The sequence below is a fragment of the Hemitrygon akajei genome, chromosome 3, assembly GCF_048418815.1.
Source record: "Hemitrygon akajei chromosome 3, sHemAka1.3, whole genome shotgun sequence".
Taxonomy (NCBI): domain Eukaryota; kingdom Metazoa; phylum Chordata; class Chondrichthyes; order Myliobatiformes; family Dasyatidae; genus Hemitrygon; species Hemitrygon akajei.
In genome coordinates this window covers 205,141,491-205,160,891 of record NC_133126.1, presented here as the reverse complement: position 1 = coordinate 205,160,891, position 19,401 = coordinate 205,141,491, and the positions used below count along the sequence as shown (strand labels likewise).

The 19,401-nt window shown below is 46.8% G+C and overlaps 1 protein-coding gene across 3 annotated transcripts in view; it reads right to left on the bottom strand.

Annotated features, from left to right (window-relative positions):
* The window catches only part of p3h2 (prolyl 3-hydroxylase 2), a 146,950-nt gene that overhangs the window by 66,672 nt on the left and 60,877 nt on the right, over window positions 1-19,401 (bottom strand). For 2 of the 3 annotated variants that reach the window (XM_073041717.1, XM_073041719.1), the window contains exons 2-6: window positions 7,626-7,778; window positions 5,701-5,890; window positions 2,707-2,838; window positions 2,026-2,168; window positions 1,024-1,112 (exon numbers count right to left, since the gene is read on the bottom strand). In XM_073041717.1, coding sequence (XP_072897818.1) covers window positions 1,024-1,112; window positions 2,026-2,168; window positions 2,707-2,838; window positions 5,701-5,890; window positions 7,626-7,778 — 707 coding nt within the window. Of the gene's footprint in view, window positions 1-1,022; window positions 1,113-2,025; window positions 2,169-2,706; window positions 2,839-5,700; window positions 5,891-7,625; window positions 7,779-19,401 lie in introns of all 3 variants that reach the window. The other variant, XM_073041718.1, reaches the window with a different exon arrangement.

Genomic DNA, 19,401 nt, shown 5'->3' with positions numbered 1-19,401 from the left:
ATGTTTAGAGGAACCCAACGTTCATGCCTGGGAAAATATTGAGAAGGAACACGTGCCCTCCATGGCAACCATAGAGGCGTTCTGAGACCGTTGTGCTCTGTGGGGGCTATTGCCATCATTGATGGAGATGGAAACATTTTAGTTTAATGTCATTTGTCTATTTGTAGTGTAGTAATTGTGTTAGTCACTGATTTGTATATATTGTAGAAATGAACTTGTAATAAAGATATTTTGTAAAAAAAAAAGGGTCAGACACAAAGTGAATCTCCCTCTACACTGTCGCATCACGCACTTCCCCGGTCAGATACAGAGTGAAGCTCACTTCACACACCATCAGGGTCAGACACGGAGTGAATCTCCCTCCACACACCATCAGGGTCAGACACGGAGTGAATCTCCCTCCACACACCATCAGGGTCAGACACTGAGTGAATCTCCCTCCACACTCCATCAGGGTCAGACACGGAGTGAATCTCCCTCCACACACCATCAGGGTCAGACACTGAGTGAATCTCCCTCCACACACCATCAGGGTCAGACACGGAGTGAATCTCCCTCCACACACCATCAGGGTCAGACACTGAGTGAATCTCCCTCCACACTCCATCAGGGTCAGACACTGAGTGAATCTCCCTCCACACTCCATCAGGGTCAGACGCGGAGTGAATCTCCCTCACACACCATCAGGGTCAGACACTACCTGCCACCATCCCATCTTGTCCCAAAGCATGAGACACAGACTGCACACTCCCTGCTGTACCCTTCCAACATTGTCCCACACACCCTCTCCCCTTTTGGCTCAACAAGTCGTGCCACAATGTAACCCCAGCCTCATCTCAGGACCAATTCACCTACCAACCAGCATGTCGTTGTATCGTGGGGGGAGATCACAGGTAGAACATACAAACTTGCATGCAGAGGATATTGACGGCCCGAGCTGGAACACCATTGTGCAAACTGTTATGTTAGGGCGGTGCCCTGTGATCCCCACCTCCCCCACTGGCTCATCCGACCCCACCTACCGGATCCATGTACGTGAATTCCCACTCCACTGTGAGGGACTGTAACAGCTTCTTCTCCAGCCGATACCTCTCCTTGTACTGGACCAGCTCCTGCACACACACCAACAACAGGCGTTACTCACAGGCACAACACACAGCACTGGCTGTTCCCCGAGAGTGGGGTGACAGGGCCACGTGTGCTGAGGGGGAGGGGACTCTTCAGTCACTTGTGAGGAAGGCTAATTCAATGTTGGCATTCACTTTGCGAGGACTAGAATGTAAAAGCAAGGATGTAATGCTGAGGCTTTAGAAGGCATTGGTCAGACTGCACTGGGAGTATTGTGAGAGTTTTAGGCCCCTTTTCAAAGATGTTCTGGTGTTGGAGAGCATCCAGAGGATGTTCACAAGAATGATTGTGGGGATGAAAGGATTAATGTATGAGGTGTATTTGATGGCTCTGCGCCTGTACTTACTGGAATTTAAAAGAATGAGGGGTGATCTCATTGAAACCTATGGAATATTGAAAGGTCTAGATAGAGTGGATGTGGAGAGGATGTTTCCTACTGTAGGGAAGCCTCGGACCAGAGGCCACAGCCTCAGAATAGAGCGATGTCCATTGCAGGGGGAATTTCTTTAGGCAGAGGGTGGTGAATCTGTGGAATTCATTGCCATGGGTGGCTGCGGAGTACAAGTCATTGGGTATATTTAAAACTGAAGTTGACCAGTTCTTAATTAGTCAAGGTGTCAAAAGGTTACAAGGAGAAGGCAGGACATTGGCATTGAGAGGGACAATAAATCAGCCATGATGGAACAGCAGAGCAGACTTGATGGGCTGAATGGTCTATTTCTGCTCCCATGTCTTATGGTCTTAACTGCCCACCCCTGCCAGCCCCAGAGATGGGCCGAATAGCCTTTGGTGCATGTGCGTGTGTGTGTGGGGCTTTCGGTCCAGTTGCTTTGTGGGGAGGGGCCGGCTCTCGGTGGCGTTCCCGGGCGGGCGGGACCGGCGATGGACAGCACAGACCTGGCGAGGTTTGACAGAGGCAGGGTCTCTCTCCGCCTGAAGCAGATGCCGGTAGGAGGCCACGCTTGCCAGCATGTCCACATCCTCAGGCACCAGTAGCAGGTACGACCGCGCGGCCTCCAGTGACTTCTTGTAGTCTTTCACTGCAGAGGGAGAGAGTGAGGGGTGAGTCAGGGCCTGGACCCTGGCCAGGTCACCACGCAACACAACTAGACGACCAGGGCACAGGAAAATGTACAATTGAAAAGGACAACACACACAAAATTCTGGAGGAACTCAGCAGGTCAGACAGCATCTATGGAAATGAATAACCAACTGACATTTTGGGCTGAGATCCTTCATCAGGACTGGAAAGGAAGGACGGCGGAGCCCGAATGTGGGGGGGGGGGGGGGGGGGGAAGAAGGACAAAAAGAAAGTGACAGATGAGGCCGGGGGGTGGAGGAGGGGAGAATAAAGCAAGAAGCTGGGTCTCATGGTCATATCACAAGCTGGAAATGTCATTGGATTCCTGGTGGATGGCATTGGGACAGACGCGGTCTGGGTCGGCGTGCGACATACGCGGTCCAGGTTGGTGTACAGAGTACGCAGCCCGGGTCAGTGGGCGGTGTATGCGGTCTAAGTCAGTGTGAGGCGCACGCAGCCCGGGTCCGTGTGCAGCGGTGACCAGTGTCTCTTCTCACCCTTGTAGTAGGAATACTGCAGGCAGTGGTAGTGCAGGGGTAGGTAGCTGTCAATGGGTGAGAGTCGGCCTGCGCGCGTCGAGAGCTCCTTTACACAGCCATGTTCACACACCAGCACCTGTAGGTAGTGAGCTGTGGGGGCGGGGGGGGGGGGAGAGAAGAGGAGGAGGGGTTACAGTACACTCCGTAAACACCTCATTTGTTTCTACCTGCCTATACCTGCTCTGCACCTTTTTTTCTCTTAACCAGGGCCTCAACACCTCTTGAAAACTAACATTCCCTACATCCTGTATCTTTACCTTTTATTCTGACAGGCACATACAAGCTTTGTACTCTCAAAATTTCATTTTGAAGGCCTCCCACTTACCAAGTACATCATTGCTAGAAAATAGCCTGTCTCAGTCCACACTTGCCAGATCATTACTGATACTATCAAAATTGTCCTTCCTTAAATTTAGAATTTCAGCCTGTGAACCAGACCTATGTTTTTGCATATTCTTTGAAACTCATGGCATTGTGATCACTGGATGCAATTTTTTTCCAACACAAACTTCTGTCACCTGTCTGTCTCATTCCCTACCAGCAGATCCAGTACCACACGCTCTCTCATTGGCCCTTCTATGCACTGATGAAGGAATTTTCCTGAACATATTTGACAAATTCTATCCCATCTAATACTTCTACAAATAAGGGATTCCCAGTCAACATGAAAAGTTAAAATCACCTACTATAACAGCCCTACATTTCTTACAACAATCTGCGATCTTTACAAATCTGTTCTTCTAAATTCCAAGGGCTGTTGGGTGGTCTGTAATATAGCCTCATTAACAAGGTCATCTAGGACTGTTGGTGGTCTATAATATAGCCTCATTAACAAGGTCATCTAGGACTGTTGGTGGTCTATAATATAGCCCCATTAACATTGTCATCTAGGACTGTTGGTGGTCTGTAATATAGCCTCATTAACATGATCATCTAGGACTGTCGGTGGTCTGTAATATAGCCTCATTAACATGATCATCTAGGACTGTTGGTGGTCTGTAATATAGCCTCATTAACATGATCATCTAGGACTGTTGGTGGTCTGTAATATAGCCTCATTAACATGATCATCTAGGACTGTTGGTGGTCTGTAATATAGCCCCATTAACATGATCATCTAGGACTGTTGGTGGTCTGTAATATAGTCCCATTAACATGATCATCTAGGACTGTTGGTGGTCTGTAATATAGCCCCATTAACACGATCATCTAGGACTGTTGGTGGTCTGTAATATAGCCCCATTAACACGATCATCTAGGACTGTTGGTGGTCTGTAATATAGCCTCATTAACACGATCATCTAGGACTGTTGGTGGTCTGTAATATAGCCCCATTAACATGATCATCTAGGACTGTTGGTGGTCTGTAATATAGCCCCATTAACATGATCATCTAGGACTGTTGGTGGTCTGTAATATAGCCCCATTAACATGATCATCTAGGACTGTTGGTGGTCTGTAATATAGCCTCATTAACATGATCATCTAGGACTGTTGGTGGTCTGTAATATAGCCTCATTAACATGATCATCTAGGACTGTTGGTGGTCTGTAATATAGCCTCATTAACATGATCATCTAGGACTGTTGGTGGTCTGTAATATAGCCTCATTAACATGATCATCTAGGACTGTTGGTGGTCTGTAATATAGCCTCATTAACATGATCATCTAGGACTGTTGGTGGTCTGTAATATAGCCTCATTAACATGATCATCTAGGACTGTTGGTGGTCTGTAATATAGCCTCATTAACATGATCATCTAGGACTGTTGGTGGTCTGTAATATAGCCTCATTAACATGATCATCTAGGACTGTTGGTGGTCTGTAATATAGCCTCATTAACATGATCATACCTTTCTTATTTCTCCAGTCCACCCATAATGCTTCACTGGTCTAGCTCTCCAGTCCGTCCTGATGGAGCACTGTGTGACATTTTCCCTGACTAATAACGTCACCCCTCCGCCTCCTTTAATCCTTCCTGCTGTGTCAGGTATGAAACAATGGAACCCTGGAACACTGGATCCTGCCCATTCTGCAACCAAGTCTCACTAATGGCTACAACGTCATAATTCCAGCTGCTGATTTGCACCCTGAGCTCATCTGCCTTTCCCATGATACTTCTTGCTTTGAGATACAATGAGCTCAGGACGCTGGTCACACCATGCTGAACTTTTTAATTCCTGACTTTGACTGCGATCTTTCCAATATCTACCTTCACAACCTCTCCACTCACTGTTCTGGAATTCTGGTTCCCATCTTCCTGCAACTCTACCTTAAACAGCCCTACCATTAACCGTGGGCACCTTCTTCAGTATGGGCAGATGGACTAAATGGCATGTTTCTGTGTTGTTTTACACCAGGAATGTTTAATATCCTTCCCCAGTCCTTCTCGGGTAAAGCACTCTCCACGCCTACACAAAGCACTGTCGCAGGAAAGCAGCATCCATCATCAGGGACCCCGCCACCCAGGCCACGCTCTCCTCTCACTGCTGCCATCAGGAAGGAGGTACAGGAGCCTCAGAACCCACACCACCAGGTTCAGGAATATTTATTAGCCCTCAACCATCAGATTCCTGAACCAGAGGGGATGATTTCACTCAACATCACTCGACCCACCACTGAACTGTTCCCACAACCATTGGGATCACTGTCAAGGGCACTTCATCTCATGTTCTCGGTTTATGCTTATTTATATATTATTATCATTTCTTCATTTCTATTTTTGTATTTACAGTTTGTCGACTTCTACACGTTGGTTGTTTGTTGTGTGTGGTTTTTCATTGATTCTATTGTGTTTCTTTGTATTGACTGTGGATGCCCACAGGAAAATGAATCTCAGGGTTGTATATGGTGACGTATAATGCTTTGATAATAAATTTACTCTGAACTTTCACAAGCTGTTTCCCTACTGAGGGAACGGCCGACTCCAAGTAAAGGCAAACAAACATACCTGTGATAATCTCGTACAGGTGCAGACCGCTCCACTGCTGGGTCCGACTGTCAAACACCAGCGGGCCCTGGCAATAGGCCCGGCACTCTTTTTCCGCCTGCCAGAACTGACTCAGAGCCTCTTCGAGCGCTGCGATGGCCAGACCGTACTCCTCCTCACCAAAGTGCTCCAGCCCCCTGTTAAAGGCCTCCTGCCAATGAAGCAGCCATGGGATAGCTCACACAGAACTTCAACTGAAGAAATGTATGCCCTCTGTACCCCCACCCTCATCCCACCGTGCCAAAACCAGCAGTCCCCCACACCCACCGCTGCTGACTGCTGCTCATTGACCAACACCGACATTGCTGTGACCCCTGACCCCACTGTGACCTCTGACCCTGGTCAAGCTGCGGAAATCGGGATTTCCCAATGGCTAATCACTTCAATTCAAACCCCCATGACGTGTTACAACATGGCTTCCTCTACTTCCATCAGACAAGCAACACATCAGTGCCACTCGCTCTGTCCATTGGGAACGTAATGCCAGTGGCCCACTGGTTGCCCGCCAATGCACAGTGTCCCAGCCTGCTACAGTGCAGTCAACAGAACAATGATTCCTTGGGTGACATCTTCCAGATAGTCAATCACTTTGGCTTGGCTATGTCTTCCACTTACTGTTTACATTTTAATTTGTTTTGAGACTGTTGGACCCTGTGATTAAGTGTCTGTAGTTCAATTGAGCGAGCTAGTGTTCTGCTGTCCCAGGAAAGCTCCAGGAGGGAAATGTGAGCACGAGGAGAAGCTCAGAGACGAGACAAAGGGCTATAATTGACAACATTTCTCACCGATTAAAACATCAAGGCAAGTGCAGAGGAGAGCAAGTCTCTGTCCTCGGAGGGGCCGCCGCCTCGAGTCACTGCCCTCGGAGGGGCCGCCGCCTCGAGTCACTGCCCTCGGAGGGGCCGCCGCCTCGAGTCACTGCCCTCGGAGGGGCCGCCGCCTCGAGTCACTGCCCTCGGAGGGGCCGCCGCTTCGAGTCTCTGCCCTCGGAGGGGCCGCCGCTTCGAGTCACTGCCCTCGGAGGGGCCGCCGCTTCGAGTCACTGCCCTCGGAGGGGCCGCCGCCTCGAGTCACTGCCCTCGGAGGGGCCGTCGACTCGAGTCTCTGCCCTCGGAGGGGCCGCCGCTTCGAGTCACTGCCCTCGGAGGGGCCGCCGCTTCGAGTCACTGCCCTCGGAGGGGCCGCCGCTTCGAGTCACTGCCCTCGGAGGGGCCGCCGCTTCGAGTCACTGCCCTCGGAGGGGCCGCCGCTTCGAGTCACTGCCCTCGGAGGGGACGCCGCTTCGAGTCACTGCCCTCGGAGAGGCCGCCGCTTCGAGTCATTGCCCTCGGAGGGGACGCTGGTTCGAGCCATTGCCCTCGGAGGGGCCGCTGGTTCGAGTCACTGCCCTCGGAGGCTCCCAATGATCACTGAGATGTTATTGAAATTCTGAGATTTATGGATTGGACTGCAGTTCATATTGGCATCTTTCAGGTCTGTGTTTTTATCTTCTTCAGTTCTCACCCTTTCTTTCTTGTTGCCACTTGGTGCGCTGAGGGTTTGGGGTTTGATGTTCTTGTTGTCTCTCCTTGTGGGTGATCTGTTAGTTTCTGTGTAAGGACGAGGGTTTGGGGTTTGCGAGATTTTACTTATTTTTCTTTGCATGCAGGGTGTGATTGATGTCTTTCACTCAACTGCTTCTACAGTTTCCTGTATTTTATGGCTATCTGGGGAAGACAAACCTCAGGGTTGTATTCTGCACGCAAACTTTGAAAATAAGGTGAACCTTTGAACCCAGAACCCTATCACTGGACATCCAGCTACCTACACACTGGCCCAATGGATGGTAGATTCCCAGAAGGCAGGGACTGACAATCACAACCATCCCTGGCCCCACCACACCCTACCATGTATGGCCGTATCTCCCGGTCAGCGAAGTGGCTCTCCTGGACGCCCTCCATCTGCCTATAGCGCTCAAGGCTCTGTCTCATCTCCACGTGCTCGGGGTTGGCCAAGAAGAAGGTGTGTGCAGCAGCTGCAGCCTTGTGCAGTTCACCCAGCTGAAAGAGATACACAGCATTACCCACGCTTACACTTGCAAACTTCTAGGAATACCAGAGAGAGCATTTTTAAAAACCAACAGGAGGCAAATTAAAGTCATTAAGGTAAAGATGGAATACGGAAAGTAAGCTAGCCAATAATATTAAAGAGGATACCAAAAGTTTCTTCACATAGTGTACATAAAGTGCAAAAGAGAGCAAAGAGTGGATACCAGATCACTGGAAAACCATGCTGGAGAGGCGGCAATGATATGGCTGATGAACTGAATAAGTGTTTTGCATCAGTCTTCAATTTGGAAGACACTAGCAGTATGGCAGAATTTCCAGGAGTTAGGAGGCATGAAGTGTGTGAAGTTACCATAATTAGAGAAAGTTCTTGGGAAACTGAAAGGTCTGAAGGTAGCTAAGTCACCTGAACCAGATGGTGTACACCCCAGGGCTCTGAAAGAGGGGCTGAAGAGATTGTGGAGACATTGGTAATGATCCTTCTAGAATCACAAGATTCTGGAATGGTTCCAAAAGGACTAGAGAATTGCAGATGTCACTCCATTCTTCAGAAAGGGAGAGAGGCAGAAAAAAGGAAATTACAGGCCAGTTAGTCTGACCTCAGTGGTTGGGAAGATTGTGGAGTCAATTGTTAAGGATGTGGTTTCGTGGTACTTGGAAACACATGTTAAAATAGGCTGTAGTCAGCATGGTCTCCTCAAGGGAAAATCTTGCCCGACAAATCTTCTTTGAAGAAATAACAGAATAGACAAAGGAGAATTGCTTGATGTTGTGTACTTGGATTTTCAGAAATCCTTTGATGAGGTGCCATACACCAGGCTACTGAACAAGCTATGAGCCCATGGTATTACTGGAAATATCCTACCACGGATTGGCAGGAGGCAGAGAGTGTGAATACAGGGAGCCTTTGCTGGCCGGCTGCCGGTGAGTAGTGCTGTTCCACGGGGGTCTGTGTTGGGTCCGATTCTTTTTATGTTATATGTTGTTGATTTGGATGATGGCATTCATGCCTCTGTTGCAAAGATTGCAGAGGATATGAAGACAGGCGGAGGGGCAGGTAGTTTGACGAATTAAAGAGACTACAAAAGGACAGACAGATTAGGAGAATGGACAAAGAAACAACAGATGGAATACAGTGTCAGGAAGTGTATGGTCATGGAGCTGGTAGAGGAACTGAAAGGATTGACTATTTTCTAAATGGAGAGAAAATACAAAAAACTGAGGCACAACAGGACTTGGGAGTCCTTGTGCAGAATTCCCTAAGGGTTAATTTGCAGCAGGTTGAGTCTGTGGTGAGGAAGGCAAATGCAATGTTGGTATTCATTTCAAGAGGACTAGAATATAAAAGCAGGGATGTAATGTTGAGACTTTATAAAGCACTGGTGAGGCCTCACTTGGAGTATTGTGAGCAGGTTTGGGCTCCTTCGAAAGGATGTACTGAAACTGTTCAGAGTGGGCTCATGAAAATGATTCCAGGATTGAATGGGTCGTCATATGAAGAGCACTGGGTGGCTCTGGGCTTGTATTCACTAGAATTCAGAAGAATGAGGGGTGACCTCATTGAAACCTATTGAATGTTGAAAGGCCTTGATAGAGTGGATGTGGAGAGGATGTTTCTTCTGGTGGAAGAGTCCAGGTCCTGTGGCCGACCCTATCAACAATAAGTACTCCATTTTGAGTACTGTTGGGTGGTGAGGCTGGGGGGAGACCTACCTGGGGGAAGCAACAGTGGCCGTGCCCCTGGCACTGAGTCTGGCCCTGTGGCTCAGAAGGATAGGGAACTGAAGAGGATGGCAGCAGTAATAGGGGACTCTATATTCAGGGGACAGACAGGCAATTCTGTGAATGCAAAAAGGAAACACGGATGGTAGTCTGTCTCCCAGGTGTCAGGGTCGGAGATGTTCCTGGACGCATCCACAATATTCTGAAAAGGGAAGGAGAGCAGCCAGAAGTCATGGTACGTATTAGTACCAACGACATAGGAAGAAAAATGGAGGAGGTCCTGATAAAAGAATATAGGGAGTTAGGAAAGAAGCTAACAAGCAGGACCTCAAAGGATAGTAATCTCAGGACAGCTGCCTGTGCCACTGACAGTAAGGATAGGGATAGAATGAGGTGGCAGATAAATGCGTGGCTGAAGAATTGGAGCAAGGGGCAGGGATTCAGATTTCTGGATAATTGGGACCTCTTCTGGGGCAGGTGGGACCTGTGCAAAAGGGAAGGGTTGCAGTTGAATCTGAGAGGGATTGATATTTTTGCAGACAGGTTTACTAGAGCTGTTGGGAGTGTTTTGAACTAATATGGCAGGGGAATGGGTACCAGTATGATCGAGCTGAGGATCAGCCAGCAGGTTTACAAGTAGATGATGGGTGTAACATGATTGTAAGGAAGGACAAGCCAATGATTGGGTACAAATGTAGACAGAGCAAAGAGTTAACTTGTACCACAGAGGCAAAATTCAAAAAGGGCGAAGAATGAAGGACTGATGGTGCTATGTGTGGATGTGCGTAGCATTCGAAATAAGGTGGACGAACTCGTGACGCAGTTAGAGATTGGTCAGTATGACGTTGTGGGCATCACTGAGTCGTGGCTGAAAGAAGGCCACAGCTGGGAGCTTAACATCAAGGGATATACTTTGTATCAAAAGGACAGGCAGGAAGGTGTAGGTGGTGGAGTGGCTCTGTTAGTAAGAGATGGAAACTGCTCACAATATGACAAGAGATGGAATTACATCTTCAGAAAGAGGTGACATAGGGTCAGAGAATGTTCAATCTTTGTGGGTGGAGTTAAGAAACTACAAGCGTGAAAAAATCATTATGTGAATCATATATAGACCTCCAAATAGTAGCCAAGATGCGGGGCTTGAGATTGCAAAGGGAGCTGGAAAAGGCATGTAATAAAGGCAATGTCACAATTGTAATGGGGGACTTCAATATGCAAGGGGATTGGGAAAATCAAGTTGGTGTCAGATCACAGGGAATTTGTTGAATGCCTCTGAAATGGCTTTTTAGAGCAGCTTGTACTGGAGCCTACTCGGGGAAAGGCCATCCTAGACTGGGTGTTGTGTAATAACCCCGATCTTATTAGGGAGCTTAAGGTAAAGGGATTCTTAGCAGGCAGTGATCATAATATGATTGAATTCATAATGCAATTTCAGAGGGTGAGGCATAACTCACATGTACCCGTATCTCAGTGGAATAAAGGGAATCACAGAGGCATGAGAGAGGATCTTGCCCAGGTGGATTGGAGGAGGATACTGGTGGGGATGACGGCAGAGCAGAGATGGCTGAAGTTTCTGGGAATAGTTCACAAGGCACAGGATAGATATGTCCAACAAAAAAAGTTCTCAAATGGCAGGGCTAGGCAACCGTGGCTGACAAGGGAAGCTGAGGACTGCATAAAAGCCAAGAAAAGAGCATATAAGGTAGCAAAAGTCAGTTCGAGTTGGATGACTGGGAAGCTTTTAAAATCCAACAAAAGGCTACTAAAAAACTATAAGAAGGGTAAAGATGAAATACGAGGGCAGGCTTGCCATTAATAGAAAGTAGGATACCAGAAGCTTTTACAGTTTATATAAAGAGTAAATGGGAGGTGAGAGTTGATATTGGACCACTGGAAAATAATGCTGGTGATATAGTAATGGGGGACAAAGAAATGGCAGATGAACTTCATGGGTACTTTGCATCTTTCTTCACTGTGGAAGACACTCAAAGAGTACCAGAGGTCTGTGAGTGTCAGGGAGCAGGAGTGAGTGCAATTGCTATTACAAAGGAAAAAGTGCTAGGCAAACTGAAAGGTGTTAATGTGGATAAGTCTCCTGGACCAGATGGACTACATCCCGGAGTCCCGAGAGAGGTTGCTGAAGAGATAATGGATGCTTTGGTCATGATCTTTCAAGAATCACTTGATTCTGGCATGGTCCTGGAAGATTGGAAGATTGCAAATGTTACTCCAGTCTTTAAGAAGGGAGGAATGCAAAAGAAAGGAAATTATAGGCCAGTTAGCCTAACCTTAGTGGTTGTGGAAGTGTTGGAGTCTATTATTAAGAATGAGGTTTCGGGGTACTTGGAGACTAATGACAAAATATGTCAAAGTTAGCATGGTTTCTGTAAAGATTAATAGATTTGCCTGACAAATCTGTTAAGAGTTCTTTGAGACAGGAAAATTTAAATCATGCTCCCAGGCAGTTTTAATTTTGTCAAAGGGGGCTCGTCTCAACATCGCTACCATATCTCGAATAGTAGAAATTACACCTTTACCCAAGGGGCTTCATAGGAAGAAACAAATCCACAACGTTTTTATTGGGTACCTCAGGAAAGTTTGATACTAAAGGGTTGATAAAATGTCTAATTTGGAGATACCTACAGAAATGAGTGTTAGGTAGGCCAAAATTTACAGACAGTTGTTCAAAAGTTGCAAAGTGCTTGTCTATGAAAAGATTTTCAAAGCACCTAATGACCTTTCTGTGCCAGTCTAGACGTGTTAAATCCTGCATAAATGGCTGATGTTTGGGATTCAATTCTCAAGTCAGTTAATTCAACTTCTCTATGTGCTCACCACTGCCTTTTACAGTTCAAGGTTGTACACAGGGCTCATATGTCTAAAACTAAATTGTCGCGGTTCTATCCTGATATTAGTCCCTGTTGTGACAAGTGTAAAGGGGCGAGGCTTCCCTTATTCATATGTATTGGGTTTGTCCTAGCTTGGAGAAATTCTGGAGAGATGTTTTTTAACTTTATCTCACATACTTAATTGCTACTTGGAACCTAACCCCGATTGCTCTTCTCGGCATTTCGGGAGAAGCTGACTCGCACCTGACTCCAACTAAGCGTCATACATTGTCTTTCGCCTCTCTTTTGGCCAAACGTGCAGTTCTTCTTAGGTGGAGAGATGCTGCCCCACCCACTCATGCTCAATGGCTCAGAGACGTTATGTCCTGTTTAGACCTTGAAAAGATTCATTATTCACTTCTTAATTTGGGCATAAAATTTCAAAAGGTGGGGACCTTTTCTTGAATATTTTCATAATTCCTATTTTGGATTAAGGGTGCATCCCTCCCTTTTCTCTTTTGCATTTAAATCGCTTACTTCCAGCTTCTTTCGGTTAAGATTTATGATTTTTTTTTGACGTGTAAACATATTATAGCTCAGGTAGTAGGCAATATACCTTTTTTTTTATAAATACAGCTCTGTGGTGATAAAAGTTCTGATTAACTTTTTTATATATTGTAAGGTTGGCTTGGAGTTGGGAAGTGGGAGGGGTGGGGTGGTAACTAACTTTATACAATTCTACTATGGGTGCTTTTTAATTGTTATGAACTGTACATTTGATACGTTTGTTTTGCACTGTACGGACCTCTTTTTTTAACTGCTTATTTTGTTTTGTCACATTGTAGAAACTCAAAGAAGTTAATAATTAAAAAAAGTTCTTTGAGGAAGTAACAAGCCGGGTGGACAAAGGAGAGGCAATGGACATCATTTACTTGGATTTTCAGAAGGCATTTGATTAAGTGCCACACGTGAGGTTGCTTAACAAGATAAAATCCTATGGCATTACAGGAAAGATACTGGCATGGATAGAGGAATGGCTGACAGGCAGGAGGCAGCGAGTGTGAATAAAAGAGGCCTTTTCTGGTTGGCTGCCAGTGTCTAGTGGCGTTCTTCAGGGAACACACACTGCTGGTAGAACGCAGTAGGCCAGGCAGCATCTATGGGGAGAAGCGCTGTCAATATCAGGGTCTCGGCCCAAAACGTCGACAGTGCTTCTCCCTAGAGATGCTGCCTGGCCTGCTGCGTTCCACCAGCATTTTGTGTGTGTTGCTTGAATTTCCAGCATCTGCAGATTTCCTCGTGTTTGTGTTCCTCAAGGGTCTGCATTGGGACCATTACTTTTCATAATTGATGGCTTTGTGGCAAACTTTGCGGATGATATGAACATAGGTGGAGGGGATAATGTGTTTTGGTAAAAGGAACAATAGACCATTATCTAAATGGGGAGTAGGTTCAAACACCAGAGGTGCAGAGGGACTTAGGAGTCCTCGTGCAAGACTCCCAGAAGGTTAATTTACAGGTTGAGTCTGTGGTAAAGAAGGCACATGCAATGTTGGCATTTAGTTCAAGGGGAATAGAATATAAAAGCAAAGAGATCATGCTGAGCCTTTATAAGACAATAGTCAGGCTGCACTTGGAGTATTGTCAACGGTTTTGGGTCCCATATCTCAGAAAGGATGTGTTGTCATTGGAGAGAGTCCAGTGGAGGTTCACGAGGATGATTCTGGGAATGGAAGGGTTAACACATGAGGAGCATTTGGCAGTTTAGAGTCTGTACTCAATGGAATTTAGAAGAATATGAGGCCAGTTTTTATGTACATTTAGGGCAGAAGTTGATAAGACTCTAGATTGGCCAGGGCAGAAAGGGATAGAGGGAGAAGCAGGAGATTGGGGCTGAGAGGGAAATGGATCAGCCATGATGAAATGGTGGCACAGCCTCGAATGGTCAAATTCTGCTCCTATAGTATGGAGGGGTTGCTGCACAGGATCAGAAAAAGCTGCAGAAAGTTGTAAACTAGCCAGCTCCATCATGGGCACCAATGTGAAAGACACCTTCAAATGGTGATGCCTCGAAAAGCCGGTGTCCATCATTAAGGACCCCCATTATCCAGTCGTGCCCACTTCCCGTTGCCACCATCAGGGAGGGGGTACAGGAGCCTGAAGGACCCCCATTATCCAGTCGTGCCCACTTCCCATTGCCACCATCAGGGAGGTGGTACAGGAGCCTGAAGGACCCCCATTATCCAGTCGTGCCCACTTCCCATTGCCACCATCAGGGAGGGGGTACAGGAGCCTGAAGGACCCCCATTATCCAGTCGTGCCCACTTCCCATTGCCACCATCAGGGAGGGGGGTACAGGAGCCTGAAGGACCCCCATTATCCAGTCGTGCCCACTTCCCGTTGCCACCATCAGGGAGGGGGTACAGGAGCCTGAAGGACCCCCATTATCCAGTCGTGCCCACTTCCCATTGCCACCATCAGGGAGGGGGGTACAGGAGCCTGAAGGACCCCCATTATCCAGTCGTGCCCACTTCCCGTTGCCACCATCAGGGAGGGGGTACAGGAGCCTGAAGGCACACACTCAACATTTCTTCCCCTCCGTCATCAGATTTCCAGGAACATTACCTCAGTACATTTTCCTCCTCTTGCACTACGTATTTAATTTATATATATCTATATCTTACTGTAATGTTATTGTTTTGTTACTATGTATCACACTGTACTACTGCAAATAACAAATTTCATGACACATGTCAGTGATATTGAACCCCATTCTGATTCTGGACTCACTGCCAGCCCAATGAGTAATTCCACCAATCCCACTATTTCCCGTGACCCAATCTCCTTACCTCATCTGGAATCCCTCCAATTCTTCCAAAACCCCATTCACACCATTCGGCCCATCGAGTCTGCTCTGCTATGGGTGGTGGGCACCTTGGTACAGTAGCAGGGAGCACGATGCTCTTATAGCACGGAGCAGAGCTCAGAGTTCAATTCCGGTGTTGTCTGCGGAACGTGAGGGTTTTCCCCAGCCGTCCCGGTTTTCTCTCACAGTAGAAAGACAGGACAGGTAGGTCAATTGATCATTGTAAATTGCCCCATGATTCGTTTCGGGTTAGACTGGGGGTTGCCTGGGTTACCAGCCTACTCCATGCTATATCGCTAAATAAATAGAGACAGATACATTTGGGACATTGAAAGACTCTTTGATAGGCATATGGATGATAGAAAAACAGAGGGCTTTGGGTGAGGGAACGGTTAGACTGATCTTGGAGTAGGTTAAAGGTCAGCACAATATCATGAGCCAAAGGGTCCGTACTATGCTGCAGTGTCACCAAGTGTCTCAATGTCACCAAGACCAAGGAGATGGTGGTGGACTTTAGGAGATCTAGGCCTCATATGGAGCCAGTGATCATTAATGGAGAATGTGTGGAGCAGGTTAAGACCTACAAGTATCTGGGAGTACAGTTGGACGAGAAGCTAGACTGGACTGCCAACACAGATGCCTTGTGCAGGAAGGTACAGAGTCGACTGTACTTCCTTAGAAGGTTGGCGTCATTCAATGTCTGCAGTGAGATGCTGAAGATGTTCTATAGGTCAGTTGTTGAGAGCGCCCTCTTCTTTGTGGTGGCGTGTTGGGGAGGAAGCATTAAGAAGAAGGACGCCTCACGTCTTAATAAGCTGATAAGGAAGGCGGGCTCTGTCATGGGCAAAGTACTGGAGAGTTTAACATCGGTAGCTGAGCGAAGGGCGTTGAGGAGGCTACGGTCAATTATGGAAAACCCTGAACATCCTCTACATAGCACCATCCAGAGACAGAGAAGCAGTTTCAGCGACAGGTTACTGTCGATGCAATGCTCATCAGACAGGATGAAGAGGTCAATACTCCCCAATGCCATTAGGCTTTACAATTCAACTGCCAGGACTTAAGAACTTTTTTAAAGCTATTATTAATGCTTTTTGAGTTAGTGATTTAGAAACAAGTGTATGGGACATTGGAAAAAATGTTGAATTTCCCCATGGGGATGAATAAAGTATCTATCTATCTATCTATCTATCTATCAGTGTTCGATGTTCTGTTCAGTGGGGTAACAGGGAAGGCTGACGAGGCTGGCTGTCGCTGTGTCGCATCGTCACACCCCACATGGGGCAACAACAGAAAGACACCCACACCCTGGTAACCAATGTGCTGAATCTTCACCTGAATGGTTCATAGTTTTAAGTAAAAGTGTATGTGTATATACACTGTACACATCACCAAATACAACCCCAAGGACACTCACAGAAAATACAAAAACACAAAATGGTAAAATAATAAATAAGCAAAAACACTAAGAACATGAGATGAAGAGTCCTTGAAAGTGAGTCCATAGGTTGTGTGAACAGTTCAGTGTTGGGGTGAGTGAAGTTATCCCCTCTGGTTTAAGATCCTGATGGTTGAGGGGTCATAACTGTTCTTGAACCTGATGGTGTGGGTGCTGAGGCTCCTGTACCTCCTTCCAGATGGCAGCAGTGAGAGGAGAGCATGGCCTGGGTGGTGTGGGTCCTGAGGCTCCTGTACCTCCTTCCTGATGGCAGCAGTGAGAGGAGAGCATGACCTGGGTGGTGGGGGTCCTGAGGCTCCTGTACCTTCTTCCTGATATCAGCAGTGAGAGGAGAGCATGGCCTGGGTGGTGGGGGTCCTGACGATGGATGCTGCTTTCCCGTGACAATGCTCCACGTGCTCAAAGGTGGGGAGGGCTTCATTATTGAATTAGGGATGGATTAGGCCATATCCCCTACTTTTCCATTCAAGGGCACTGGTGTTTCCATACCAGCCCGTGATGCAGCCAGTCAATATACTCTCCACCACATGACTATAAAGTTTGTCAAAGTTTTAAATAGCATCACAAATCCTCAAAAACTTCTAAGGAAATAGAGCCAGTTTTAACTGAAGTTCCCCACACCACTTCTCTTGTTTGTAAAAGCGAGCTGTTCTTGGCCTGGAAGATTGAGAAGTGATAAACATTTGCTCTGCTCCAGCCCACAGAGTGGTACGTGCTCATTCACACTGCAGGAATGCGAGACGTACCAGAAAACTTCTGGAATACAGGACGCAGCTCATCTCAGCAGCCCAGACACACACACACACACACACAAATGTACACACACACGTAGTGAGAGACTTTGTGGAGGGGCAAGTAGTGCTGAGGAAGCAGGATATCTGCAGATGGACTTAGACAGATTATAAGAAAGGGCAAAGAAGTGGCAGATGGAATACAGTGTCGGGACGTGTGTGGTCATGCACTTCGGTAGAAGAAATGAAAGCCAAGTCTATTTACTAAATGGAATGGAAATTCAAAAATCTGAGGCGCAAAGGGATTTGCAAAGGCAAATGCGATGTTAGCATCTATTTTGAATATAAAAGCAAGGATGTATTCCCAAGGTTTTGTAAGGCATCGGTCAGACTGCATGTGGAGTATTGTGAGCAGATTTGGACCCAATAGCTAGGCAAAGATGTGCTGGCATTGGAAAGGGTCCAGAGGAGGCTCATGAGAATGATTCTGGGAATGAAAGTGTTAACGTATGAAAAGCATTTGATGCCTCTGGGCCTATACTCACTGGAGTTTAGACAAATAAGGGGGACGTCATTGAAACCTATCCAATGTCGATAAGCCTCGTTAGAGTGGATATTCCCTATAGTGGGGGGGGGGGGATCTAGACCAGAGGACACAGTCTTGCAATAGAGGGATATCCATTTAGAACAGAGATGAGGAGGAATTGCTTTAGCCAGAGAGTGGGAGAGCAGTGAATTGGGGAATTGTGGCTGTGGAGGCAAAATCGTTGGGTATATTTTAAAGAAAAGGTTGATAGGTTCTTACAGCTTAAAGTTACGGGGAGGAGGCGGGTTGAGAGGGATAATAAATCAGCCGTGAAGTGGCAAGAAGATTTAATGGGCTGAACGGCCTAATTCTACACCTATGCCTTATGGCTAAGGATCTTACCCTTAACCATGTATTTTTATTTTTGCCTTTGACCGACCAAGATGCAGTATTGTACATTTGGCAGGTTAAACTCCATCTGCCATTTCTTTGCCCATATCTGCAACTGATCTATATCCCACTATTTTTGCCACCTTCAAATACCCCTGTGGGTGGGCAGGGGGTAATATACTGTAGGGGTGCAGCACTGGGAGGAGAGAACAGGGCACTGCTTACAAAACTGGTTCAGTTATTACCCCTCAACCATCAGGCTCTTGAACCAAAGGGGTTAACATCACTTGCTCCATCACTGAAATGCTCCCACAATCTATCAACTCACTTTCAAGGACTCATCTCATCTTCTCAATATTTATTGCTTATTTATTTATTAATATTTTTCTTTTTCTATTTGTACAGTGCATTGTCTTTTGCACACGGTTGAATGCCCAGTTGGTGCGGCCTCTCATTGTTTCTGTTACGGTTATTATTCTATTATGGATTTATTGAGTACGCCCACAAGAAAATCAATCTCAGGGTTGTATGGCAATATATGTGTACTTTGATAATAAACTTACTTTCAACATTGTAAACACTCTGTTTGTACAACAAGACCATGATATACTGAAGCAGAATTTGGCCTATTGTACTGCCAGAGCGATACCAGCAGGATTTTCCGTCACTGTCTAGACAGACCGGGGGCAGTCTCTACACAGAGGAACTTCCCCTTCCCAGTGGCAGGTGTCTGTTGGAGCCCTCATGCATACTGAGGAGGGTCTTCAGTCCGAGACCCGGCCAACTACTGCTGCTTTGACGGTGACCTTCCTTTCGGCCTGAGGTGAGACATGAGATCTTCACGATCCAGAGTTCCCATCCATCAGCCCAGTGACTGAAAGCACCCACACCTCCCTGCAGGAAGGCATGGACAGTCCTGATGCACAGACATGAGAAGACTCACAACACAACTGTCCATAAAAAACTAGGCCATTCAGTCCATCGAGTAAGTTCTGTCATTCCATCCTGGCTGATTTATTATCCCCCTCAACCCCATTCTCCTCTCTTTTCTCAATAACTCTTGATGCCATCACTAATCAAGAACCTATCGACCTC